Source organism: Xyrauchen texanus, chromosome 35 (genome assembly GCF_025860055.1).
Source record: "Xyrauchen texanus isolate HMW12.3.18 chromosome 35, RBS_HiC_50CHRs, whole genome shotgun sequence".
Taxonomy (NCBI): Eukaryota; Metazoa; Chordata; class Actinopteri; order Cypriniformes; family Catostomidae; genus Xyrauchen; species Xyrauchen texanus.
This window is the reverse complement of record NC_068310.1, coordinates 5,835,822-5,849,169: the sequence shown is the minus strand read 5'-3', so window position 1 is coordinate 5,849,169 and position 13,348 is coordinate 5,835,822. Positions and strand designations below refer to the sequence as shown.

General features: G+C 39.4%; 1 protein-coding gene across 4 annotated transcripts in view; it reads right to left on the bottom strand.

Moving 5' to 3' along the window:
* LOC127628647 (utrophin-like) overlaps positions 1-13,348 on the bottom strand; it is a 353,825-nt gene that overhangs the window by 133,380 nt on the left and 207,097 nt on the right. For 3 of the 4 annotated variants that reach the window (XM_052105413.1, XM_052105414.1, XM_052105415.1), the window contains 2 exons: positions 5,839-6,011; positions 4,415-4,571 (listed from right to left, as the gene is read on the bottom strand). In XM_052105413.1, the coding sequence (XP_051961373.1) occupies positions 4,415-4,571; positions 5,839-6,011 (330 nt within the window). Of the gene's footprint in view, positions 1-4,414; positions 4,572-5,838; positions 6,012-10,531; positions 10,803-13,348 lie in introns of those variants that run through there. The other variant, XM_052105416.1, reaches the window with a different exon arrangement.

Below are 13,348 nucleotides of genomic sequence, written 5' to 3'. Positions count from 1 at the left end.
GTTATCTCTCTCATCATCTAGTCAGACACAGTGCCAACACATAACCGTAAAATGTTCACTGAATGCAGACAGGGTGTCGTTGCCACTTGAAACAATCGATAAGAATGACACACACATGCACGCACGCACACATATATTATTAAGATGTTATAAAGATTAATCCCTCGCTCTGTATGCCAAATGTTTTCTCACAGTTATCGTTCTTTGTGAACAAAGCTTGTTTTATTCATTTATAAGTAGTACCATGCAGTTCAGGTATGGCATTCACAGTTAGAGTGACCAGACATCACTATAAAACCAGGGACAGTCCCGATATTACAAGCCATATACCGCGTTGCGGTGAACTCACAGTCGGGACACATTTTTCATAATAATAAGTCTAAGGCAGCTATAGTTTGATTGCTTTAAATGAGCATTTTAAATTGACATCAGTGTTTTGTACATTTTTCAAATGAAAAATCAAAGAATTTTGAAATGAACAAAGCAAGATGCATTTCAGGGTATATATATAGACTTAACGTAGGGTGCATCCAAGACAGATGAGCATTCATGCCAATGAATTATAACAGCTACAACAATAACAAATGATAAAAAATAACAATAATAATAACAACAAATATATGGGAAGATATTATTGCATTTAATATTTAATATAAGACAAAAAGTATTTACATAGCAGAGAAGAGTGCTAATTTCAACCTCAGATCATTCTGACAGCCGTGTTTTTGAATGGGAATATGAGTGGCCTTTACCTAATGGGTCGTATACCCATTACAGTTTTGTGTGCCTTTTATTATCAGACAAATGTGAAGGCTTTGTGTAAATGCTGATTTTAATTTCACTGGTCGAGCTTTCATGAACTTCCTTTAGCATAATTTCTATGATGAGCAAGTCCCTCACACATAAGCTGCCATATTTGGTTTCTCGTACCTGCGCTCTCTGCTGGTGGAAAGTTTGCAAATATTTTGCACACTTTGCTTGATGTTATAGTATATAAATATAAATGATATAGAACTATAATATACAGACATAAAACACTGCACTCAGAACCAAGGATGTAACCACATATTCAGGATTGTGGGGGACCAAATAAATTAATAATAAATGTATTATTGGTGTATGTCCCCCTCAATGTCTAAGGTGGTAAAGGCCCGGCTCAGAACTGCCAGTTGGTGTGGCAGCAGAATTATGACTGAAAAGGCTCCGATGCGCTTTCATTGCTTAGTGTACTAGCGACAGTGTTCAGTCACTCATTAAGTTTACGTGCAAGTTAAACATAAAACATTAAAAGTGCACTTTTACATTCCAAATGTTGTAGAGATTTTTACAGTAAGTCCAATACTATGAATGCAGATAATGCACATAATAGACTAATGAATGTATGCCTTCTCAAACCGGAACAACGTCAAAGATAGCAGGTTTATGTGTAGGGCTGTCTGATAAGTCTGGCTATTTGATGAGAGAGATAGTTCAGCTGTAATAAACGTGGTGAGTTTTGGAGAATAAATGATAAAGAATTTAATATTAGCTGAGACGAATTCATCTGAACAAATAAACAACAGACAACTTTTATTCTGTGTCACAGCATTGAGGAAGACGATGATGCAGGTTGACCAATCAGAAGAAAGGGGCGTTTCAGGTCAAAAATGCCTATAATTTAAATGTAAAAATGCAACAGTAAAAAAACAGGTGTGGCGAGCAGGGCATGGCCTATCGGCGCATGGGCAGAGCGCGGCCGGAGAGATAAGTGGTGAACGAGTTCCACCTATGTGTCACACCAGTCTCGCGTTCCAGTGAGGAGCAGTGGGAGTACTTAAGGAGAGGAGACATGACAGAGGGGAGAGAGACACACGGAGATGTGTGTGTGTCTGTGTTGGTGCTGTAATGCTGAAATGCAATATGTACTGGTACTGTTGAAAAGTAAGTTCTAGTGTTTGATGTAATGTTAATACACGAATTCCAATAAAAAAGGGATGTGGATATCACCACCATATTACTATACATGGTTAATGGCATTAAAACTATGGTTTATGTAAAAACAAAATACATGGTTACTATAATATTACTATAGTAACACGTGCCGAGGGAGTAAGAGGAAGGGAACGAGTGCAGTTGACCTTGATCAAATCACTGCGATGAAATCAGCCTTTATATTAATTTTTATTTATTATTCTAAGTAGTATTAAAGAAAATATTAAGAGTGGAAACAGGAAATCAGATGGGAAAAAGAGTGGGACAAAACCCAGATTGGAACCGCAGTTGCTAGGACAACATTAAACATTCACATACCGTCTTTACAACCCACACCACTGCAGCGACATCTGTTGTTTAGTTTGTCGTATATTTCTGTGGTTCCACCAGACTATTGGGGTGCAAATAGCTGCACTGTGTGGCAAATGCTATTTACACTGGGGTGCAAATAGTCACTCAGTTTTAGCGTAGCTTATCTTTTCTGACTTTTTGGAGTTTATCATCATGCAGTAACACACTGACAGTGACAGATATATGTAGTCATGAAACAGAGTTCGTCCCCTCAAAATCGGATCATATTTGGTCACAGGAGACTCATTTAGGTGCCCAGGTGTCAACAGTGAAGTGTCTCACCTAAACACATGTGATCGGATCACGTGAGATGCATCTTAATACCATGTGTAAATGGGGTCTATAATTCTTCATGTTGGCTTTCAGTTGTTACTATCGTGCATAACAATCCATTTTCAAGTGAAATGCACATTTGTGTAGTTCCAAAAGATTGGTATATTAGGTTTAAGTGAGGATGAGAGCAGGCTTCACTCGGTGTATATGATGATTTTTAAGAGTGCTGGCCTAAAAGATAACATATAGAATGGAAAAAGAGGCCGCACTATGCATATATTGTGCAAAATAAACAATATATGCATAGTGCGGCCTCTTTTTCCATTCTATATATTAGGTTTAAATCTGTAACGGTTAGAGGACGGGCAAGGAGGCGTCGGGAACCGGTTGAACAGTCAACGTAAAGTTTAATGTAAAAATCAACTTAAGTCAACATAAAATATAAGACAAACACACACACATGCAGTGCGGCCACATGCGTCTCTCTCCTGAACTGGCATCTTTGGCTTCGCTCTCCCACTGATCATCTGATTCAGTGCTGGCCGTGCACCCTCACGGCCTGGCTATGCCCTCCTCCTCCCCACAATATAATATGAAAAGATAACAGAAGTGAACTGGAAAATATACAGGAAGGAAAATTACATCCTGTAATGCATGACACATGGTCACCGTATTTTTTACAGGGAATTTCTGGCAACAATAGCAGCTGGTATTTTTTAAAGATTTTTTTAACATTTAAAAATGACACACTTTAAAGATAAACCATATATTCTTCCTTAGTCGACACAGATCTGAATAATAAATATACATCTCTGTGTATTTAAGCATCTAAACACATCATCTCTGATCCTGGGTGAGTGTTTATACAGATTATGTTTTTGGACAGTGATTGTGTGGATATAAAACAGCTCTGCTCAGGTCTACTACTAGTCATTATCAGACAGTCAGTTAATGACACATTTTTCTTGTTTGTTATTTGAGCATCATTCTGTACATCTACTCTATAATAATGAAGGATAATAATCTCACCAGGTGGGTTTCTAAACTATTGTTATGCACATTTTGAAATTGCACATTTGAAATCCTGAATGGAAACACTTGATATGTGAATAAACTCTCAAAAATTGCTTAAAATTGTATGCGCTAGACAGGGGAGGATTTTATAGAGATTTGCAATAGTTCAAATGCACATTAATGTGACGTAAACAGTTTATTCGCAAATAAATGACGTGTTTTGACCATTCGTAAGTGTGTTATGAGCATGCGATAGCTTGATGTGAATAGCCCAACCCCAGGTCAGACCTTGGCTCACAAGTGTTTAAACCACAGCTGGTCCTCACAGTCCACCAGAACAGGCAGCGTTTAATAAAATGAGGTGCGATTGCTTCAATACCACAAGTAAAACTCACCCCGAAATAAGGCGGTCATTCAGCTGCTCCATCATGACAAAGCAGGCTCCCTCAAGATAATGTGCATGATGTAGTGGAAGGAAAAGTGCAACAATTCATATTTTCTTTAGTCAAATCTTTAGAAATTCGCTTAAAAAATACTAAACACTTTGATGGAAACCCAGCGACTGGCTCACCAGCTACTGGGTTGACTGATTTAACAGATATCAATATTATAATATTAATGTTAGTAGGGCAAAAGGTCCTTGAAATTCCCTCAGTGGAATATGACGAGAAATTAATGAGCAAATTAAATGCTGGAGGAAAGAGACCTGCAGATAACAGGACTGAAGGGTGAAGAAGAGAGGTGGCAAGATAAACAGGGGACGAGATGAGACTACGCCTCATACTGTATGTGTATGCTTGCTGACCGTGGAGTGTGTGTGTTGCTGCAGCAATGTGGGCATGTCTCCTCCAACGGGCATCTGTTTGTTCAGCTCTTCATCTTTCACACTGATCCAGCGGCTTAACTCCTCCAACACTGACAACAGCTTGTTCCAACGCTCTGCACTGGCCTCCAGATGAGCCCTGCACACACACACACACACACACACTTTAACATAGGAAATCACAACTTATTTTCAGTCTAAAGTCACCTCCTGCACTCAGCACTTACAAACCACTTCAACGCTTGTGTGAGCCCATCTGTGTGTTTGTTAATGGAGGTGTCAGTTGACATTGTAATTGCAAGTTTTGTCTAATTAGTGCCTAATGAAAATTAGTTCCCACCATTACACAATTTAACAAGAGAACAGAAACATGTCTCAATATGTCTCTACTACTGAATCTTTTCTTTTGACCTCATCAGCCTTATAAGTAAAGCACATTCAGTATGAGCTGAGATTAAAGGAACACTCATTAAGTGTTTCACTTGATGTCTTACGGGGTATTTACACTTGGTCATTTCATGCGTTTTTGCTGAACCAAAATATAAATTGTAACTCGGTCAAGTGTAAATGCATTTGTCTGTTCAAACCACATATGCAACTTTACTGTGCCCAAACAGGGCTACATCAGCATAGGGGAAATGCAAAACATAACAGCTGCTACATACAGCTTGTGTCACGGATTAAATGATAACAAATATAAGTTACAGATGCATGTTGTAGGAGAGACAGAAACCAACCACTGAAAATGTGCGCAGCTGACGTGCATGGACATATTTTTCCAACAAAATGGGGTAAAATACAGTGCACAAAATCACATAAAGGCAGCATAAAAGTCATCCAAATGACTCCAGTGGTTAAATCTATTTCTTCCAAAACAGTATTATAAGTGTGCGTGAGAAACAGATCAATACTGAAGTTCTGTATTAATATAAATTCTCCTCCCTGCCAAGTAGGTGGCGACATGCACAAAGAATGTGAATCACACAAAACAAGAATGTGAAAGTTAAAAGTGTAGATTTATAGTAAAGAAATGACTTAAATATTGTTCTGTCTCTCACCCACACCTAATATATCACTTCTGAAGACATGGGTTTAACCATTAGAGTCTTATGGATTCCTTTTATGCTGCCTTTGCATGCTTTTTTGAGCTTCAAAGTTCTGGTCGCTATCCACTTGGATTTTACAGAGCTAAAGAGCTGAAAAATTCTTCTATAAATCTTCATTTGTGTTCAGCAGATGAAAGAAAGTCATACACATCAGGGATGGCATGAGGGTGAGTAAATGATTTGAATCATGTCCCCGTCTGTCTCAACTAGTGACTGAAGTTTTCATGGGCTTCATGTGACCTTATTAGCATCATGACTAAAACATGTTCAGCGTGAGAAGTGAGTGTGTGTGTGACTGACCGTATGTTGGCTGATTTGGCTTTGAGGTCGTTCCAGCGCTGGTTCATGTCATCCAGTCTCTGCTGCAGGAAAACTGCCTCCTCTGAGCTGCCCAGAGCTTTCACCATCTTCAGCTTATTCCCTTCCACACTCCTGAACACATCATTATGAGCCTCAATCTCTGCCTGGATGTCCTACAGAGAGAGAGAGAGAGAGAGAGAGAGAGAGAGAGAGAGAGAGAGAGAGAGAGATTGCACTGTTATCACCTTTATTATGTGGCTTTGTTACAAGGTAAGATAAATAAATCAACATAGACACACAGAAACATATATACTAGTATACTGATACTAACGAAATATCGTGATACCAAAAAAATGTAAATGGTACAATATCATCATGTTGTTAGTTTCGGTACCATGTTAAAGTATGCTGCCATTAGCAAAATGTAATGTAATGTGAGACTTTTGAGATTAAATCAAAGACCAATTCAGTTGATCAGACTCAATATCTGATTTGAGTCATGATCATGGATATGATCATAAACATTAACACAGGCTTAAAGCTGAAGCATGTAACTTTTTCTGGGTTAAAATACTTCCTACTATCACAGCATAATATGCCGAGACAACAAGTCATTCATAGGTTAATAACTCTATGCATTCGCATTACCTGCCCCAACATTACTCGACCAATGGCACAAGTTTGGGGCGGAACATCTCATTGTTTGACCAACGGCAGATGAGGTGTGTATTCAGAAAGCTGTTTTGAAAGTTTATCTCGTCAAGTTTATTTTTGCAATTCAGTTTTGTGTCACTAGTGTCACAGACATTGCATACAGGTGAAACTCGAAAAATTAGAATATCGTGCAAAAGTTCATTAATTTCAGTAATTCAACTTAAAAGGTGAAACTAATATATTATATAGACTCATTACAAGCAAAGTAAGATATTTCAAGCCAAATTCAGAATCTCAGAAAATTAGAATATTGTGAAAGTGTTCAGTATTGTAGGCTCAGAGTGTCACACTCTAATCAGCTAAACACCTGCAAAGGGTTCCTGAGCCTTTAAATGGTCTCTCAGTCTGGTTCAGTTGAATTCACAATCATGGGGAAGACTGCTGACCTGATAGTTGTGCAGAAAACCATCATTGACACCCTCCACAAGGAGGGAAAGCCTCAAAAGGTAATTGCAAAAGAAGTTGGATGTTCTCAAAGTGCTGTATCAAAGCACATTAATAGAAAGTTAAGTGGAAGGGAAAAGTGTGGCAGAAAAAGGTGCACAAGCAGCAGGGATGACCGTAGCCTGGAGAGGATTGTCAGGAATAGGCCATTCAAATGTGTGGGGAGCTTCACAAGGAGTGGACTGAGGCTGGAGTTACTGCATCAAGAGCCACCACACACAGACGGGTCCTGGACATGGGCTTCAAATGTCAAACGTCTTACCTGGGCTAAAGAAAAAAAGAACTGGTCTGTTGCTCAGTGGTCCAAAGTCCTCTTTTCTGATGAGAGCAAATTTTGCATCTCATTTGGAAACCAAGGTCCCAGAGTCTGGAGGAAGAATGGAGAGGCACACAATCCAAGATGCTTGAAGTCCAGTGTGAAGTTTCCACAGTCTGTGTTGGTTTGGGGAGCCATGTCATCGGCTGGTGTTGGTCCACTGTGCTTTATTAAGTCCAGAGTCAACGCAGCCGTCTACCGGGACATTTTAGAGCACTTCATGCTTCCTTCAGCAGACAAGCTTTATGGAGATGCTGACTTCATTTTCCAGCAGGACTTGGCACCTGCCCACACTGCCAAAAGTACCAAAACCTGGTTCAATGACCATGGTATTACTGTGCTTGATTGGCCAGCAAACTCGCCTGACCTGAACCCCATAGAGAATCTATGCCAAGAGAAAGATGAGAGACATGAGACCAAACAATGCAGAAGAGCTGAAGGCCGCTATTGAAGCATCTTGGTCTTCCATAACACCTCAGCAGTGCCACAGGCTGATAGCATCCATGCCACGCCGCATTGAGGCAGTAATTAATGCAAAAGGGGCCCAAACCAAGTACTGAGTACATATGCCTGATTATACTTTTCAGAGGGCCGACGTTTCTGTATTTAAAATCCTTTTTTTTTTTTATTGATTTCATGTAATATTCTAATTTTCTGAGATTCTGAATTTGGGGTTTTCATAAGCTGTAAGCCATAATCATCAAAATTATATCAAATAAAGGCTTGAAATATCTTACTTTGCTTGTAATGAGTCTATATAATATATTAGTTTCACCTTTTAAGTTGAATTACTGAAATTAATGAACTTTTGCACGATATTCTAATTTTTCGAGTTTCACCTGTACTTACTTTAGGGTAAGTTTGCATAGCCAAACCTTCATAAGGAGCATAAAGTGTAGTCCACTATGAAAAAAACTCCTTTGATAGACATGTAAAGTGATAAGTCGCAGTTCGTTTTGATTGTATGTGCCATTTAAAGTCAGTCAAATATGAAATCATACAACAATAACAGACAAGCATAACATAACAACAACAACAATAAACTATCAAATAATTGTACTGAAGTGTAAAGACATACAAAACAAAGCAAAGCAAAACAAAAAACTTCTTTCAAAGATTTGAAGGCATTAACCTGGTAAACTCTGGCAAATCCAATGATTTTTTTTCATCCTCAAAAGTACTCACTCCATCAACCTGATACCTTGTAAGCTCAACTTTTCTGGCAGACTAATAAAAACCTGGGCACCCTGACCCTGGAGAATTCGGCTGATTCACATAACACCCACACAGAAACAACAACCAAATAAAATCCAAATACTGCAGCCACTAGACTCAATATTAAGACTTGTGTGTGAATGCTCTGTTTACCAGATAGAGTCAGTTTAATTTGTGCTGTTCATTTGTTACATATTCATCTTGAAAGGTTTAAAGTTGCATTCAATAATTCTAATCCAGTACACTTTGTCAAATTCTGCAATTATCTCCTCACAGTCTGCTAGCTGTCTGTTCTGTGGGCGGGCTGAAATCAAATCTAGCATTTGTACACAGCCCTGGCTCTGTAAATGGAACAAAACCAAAGGGGTTCAGACAGATCCACACTACACTACTCCAGCCAAGAAAAAGGGGATGGTTCTTGCACGTGCACAGGAGGGGGTCATTAGAAGAGCGATTAGAAGAGCGATGGCAAATCTGGCTGATGCGAACTTCTAAACTCCAAGGAGGGCAAATGGCTGAGAAACAGACCAAGAGAAAAAGGTCAGATGAATATAAACTAAAAAAAGAAGGAATATGATAAGTCGAGGGCTAGGAGCCACGTCAACATCGGCAAGGCTTGGAGGTAAAAGGCTTAGAAACGGATGCAGAACTTGCTCTTTTTCATCTCAATAGATGGGTAACATAACTTTTGTGCAGAACACATATATGCTGTTGTTGTGATGTTAGATTTAGTAGCAGGAGAGTTGTGAGTGTCTGGAGCTGGTGTGCGTAAAACTGTCTCGCGTGCATGCATTTGGGAGGCGGAGCTATCAAAGGAGAACTGAAGGGAGGGGTGTGTTTGTTTTGGCAGTTGAGTTTGAATATCAGCAGTGTTTCTCAGGAATCGCTGCATGCACCTTTAACTGAAATCCCTTCACCACAAAGATGCACACACACTATCTCTCTCCTGGCAGTCTGACCTATTAAACAAGGTAATAAAAGGTTTTCTTGTTAATAAAGTTAAATTATTGCTTCTCAATTACAAAGATCTCCCAGTCATTCAGCATGCTCTAATTTAACTTGACTAACCCACAAACTCAAGAGACCGACAGAGAGATACAGGTTAGACTTGGAGGGGGAAAAAGTCACATCTTAAACATGGCAATTGGTAAATGGTCTGCATTTTTGGCTTTGCCGCTTTTTATTTAACCTTAGCGGTTACCAAAGTGCTTTACACTGCGTCTCATTCACCCATTCACACACAGTCTCACACCAATGACGGCAGAGCTGACGTGCAAGGCGCTACCTTCTTCTGATTATTGATGGAAGCATTCTGTCAAACCACTAACACACACACACACACACACACACACACACACACACACACACACACACACACACACACACATTTACAGGTGAAAGCGGAGTTACTAAGTTACTAACATTATACCTATTACAGGTTAATTCTCCCTGGAGGAACCTGAGGTTAAATGACTTCATCAAGGATGAAATGTTGATAGTTCTACAACCAATCATAATACAAATATTTAAAACAATAAAAAAAAGATTAAAACCTTTTGGTTTCCTGCATTGATTTTTACCGAGGACACCACCCAGGGTGTAAAATGTAAGTTTTACCACACCAGATATTTCTTATCAGTAATGATATTGTATTCTGCAGTGAAATTATTTAGCTTCTTTTTTAGATCACTAGCAGCATCATAGATGAGATGAGCCAGCCTCCAGTGAAGCATCTGTGTCCCATGCAGATTTTGGGAGGAAAACATTTTTTTTGGGCATCTCAGATAAAGTTTTGATGGTCAGTGAAAATAAAACCAATCAATTATAACCATGTTGCAGAAGTTGTTGTAGTTCCTAATAAAATTACCAGCTAGTTGTCAAATATCCAGTTTATACTTCCATTTGTCAATAATCATGTTGAACCTTGACACCAGACCACCCTGATTCCTCCAATCCTCCATATTCAAAGAATCCAGAAAAACATAGAAATAAATAACAAAATACCTCCTCAAACTTCATCAGCAACTCCTGCAGGCTGAAGTTCAGACCAATCATCGTGATCTCTGTCTATTTATACCATGCTACATTCCAAAATGCAAAAATGGAGATATATCTGGGAATGGATCAGTCTCTGGAGGTCCACACACGCATAATACAGCTTATTGTACCCTGGGACATCTGTGTAAGAGCACACACACACACACACACACACACACACACACCACGGCTTCACCATCTGGTAGATCAGAGCAGTTTCTCGGTGTGTGTCTGAGCGTGTGCACAGTTGTTCTGTAGGTTTGTGGTAGTAGCTGCATGCTCCAATGTTCAACGGCCCACTGTGGAGGGTCTTGCTCAAGGGTCAAGCCACTTATATGGGAAGGAAGTGTCCTATTGTGTTGGTTGAAGGTCTGGGTGCTGGAGGTAGAATAGGAGGTAGGTTAGGGTTAGGGTTAGGGTAGGGTAAGGGTTTGGGTCAGGGGAAGGTTAGAGTTTTATTCCAAATATCCAACTGTTGATCAGTGATTTGGTGGACAATTCAGCTACTAAACCCTTGCTGGTCCACTCTCTCACAAAGCCCACACACATGTAGTCTCTTACACACACACAGAAGGTGTCTTGTTCTTCCTCTAGGTTCCTGTGACCCTTGGGCAAGCGTTTGTACTCAATTACTCACGTCAAAGAGCCTCTGTGTGGGTTGTACTGGCGGTCAGGGCAAGAGGAGCACCATGGCTGTCTGATTTGCTTTCTCTGCAAGAAAGCATGCACTTCGAGTCAGCTAGCCAAGAAGAACGTTGGATACCTGATTTTGAGGAGAACATCTTCAAATCTACATCCAATATTTGCAGACTAAAACCAGAAACTGATGATTTATAACTCTTCCAGCCCAAGTTCCTCTGCAACCAGAAACTAATTTAGATCTTCACATGTTCCACCAGCACTAGGGGTAGATCAATCTAGATGAAGGTTAAAGATTAGACTTTCCTTTTGGGCTCAAGGATCAGAAGGGCAAGATTGAGGTCCGCACAGTTTCAGATCTTCCAAAAGTTTCCCAAAAACTCTCAGATATGCCACCTTTCCTCTGTCGGTGGTCTCTCCACCTCTTCACAAACTGTTGGCTCCCAGAGACGACTTTTCCGCTCTCTCTTCCACCCTCTCTCTCTCCTGTCTTTCCCTCCAGTGGCAGCTGTTTATTATTTTATTCAACATCCTTTGTTTCCCCTCCTCTTTTCCTTCACTCCTCCATCCCACTCCAAACTCACACACACACACACACACACACACACACTTTCAGTAGGGCCCCACCACCAAAGAGAGAGAGAGCATACTGTAGAAAATGAAAAAAGACAAATGTTTGACAAGAAAGAGAGGGAGGGTTCTAACAACTTGTACTGTCTGAGCATCTGTAAAGTCGGTAGCTCAGAGAGAAAGATGAGATCCCATGAGCATATTTATTTTAACAAGATGTTTTTTAAACTATTCAAAATCAATAGAAAAGCATCAGACTCTATTTTATCGTCATACTAGTGTGCAAATATATGATAAACGTCCTAAAAAAGAGCCAATTCACCAACACTCTAAATAAAAAAACGTTGTAAAAACTTGCTTCTAACATCCTACAGGGACCACTTTAGAGACTTATTGCAGAATCTGTGACCTACCACTGCTACATAGAAGTTGCAGATATTGCAACTTTTTACAGACAACGTGACATATTGCACCAAAACATATTGTGACACTGCAGATGCTATGACTATGGCAGTGAAATACTGCACATATTGCTGTATTACATCTACATATAGCAAGTATTTCAATAAAGTATATTGCAGTTGCATATAGAATATTCTGTATTGCAACATGTTACAGAGACAATGTGACATACTGCAGTGACATATATTACACAGACATATAGTGACATATCGCAGATATGACTTATTGCAGCATTATATATAATGATATATTACACACATCACAGCATTGCAGCAACATATTGCAAATAATCCAACACATTGCAGTGAAGTATTGAGAAACATATTAACAATATTGTGACTTATTGCTGCAACATACTGCAGCTATATGTATAGCAACATGTTACAGACAGTGTGACTTATTGCAGCACTATATATACTGGCAAATTGCACATATTATGGTAATGCAGCCACATATTGCAAGTATTTTGACAAAGTGCGACTTATTGTGGTGGCATACACAGTATATAGCAACATATTGTAGATTTTGCGACACATTGTAGCGGCATACATACAGTATATAACAACATATTGCACACATTGTGCTATACTGCAAATACATACTTGTATAGTGATGTATTGCTGAAAATGCAGAGACATGTAAAACTTATGACTTATTGCAGCAACATTTAAACTGATGTACAGGTATTCTGTCTGATCAAACTCATCAAATATATGTCTCATCTACATGATGTACATTACTGCAGGTACTGTGACAAACTGCAGTGACTTATTTCAGAGCACAGTATGCACTGACTGTCCGCATGCAGTCCAATTTTTCAAGATGTCTAACATGCAGTCCAATGATTTTCTGTCTGCATATGCATCTTCAGTTGACTGTCTTAAAGAGGATCACAAAGCAGTTGTAGTGAGCGTGCATTCAACACGTCTGTGTGGGCTTGTGGTCAAAAGAGTATACTTTGAAAGGCTAGAGTGCTCGACTGTGCACGAGACGTAAAGGCATGCAGTAAAACAACGTTTCTTGCAACTAGACCCTGATCAACATTTAGTTTTGAATCATGAAAACACTATCATCAAATTTCCCATCACGCTTAGTTGTCCATCGGGTTCACAT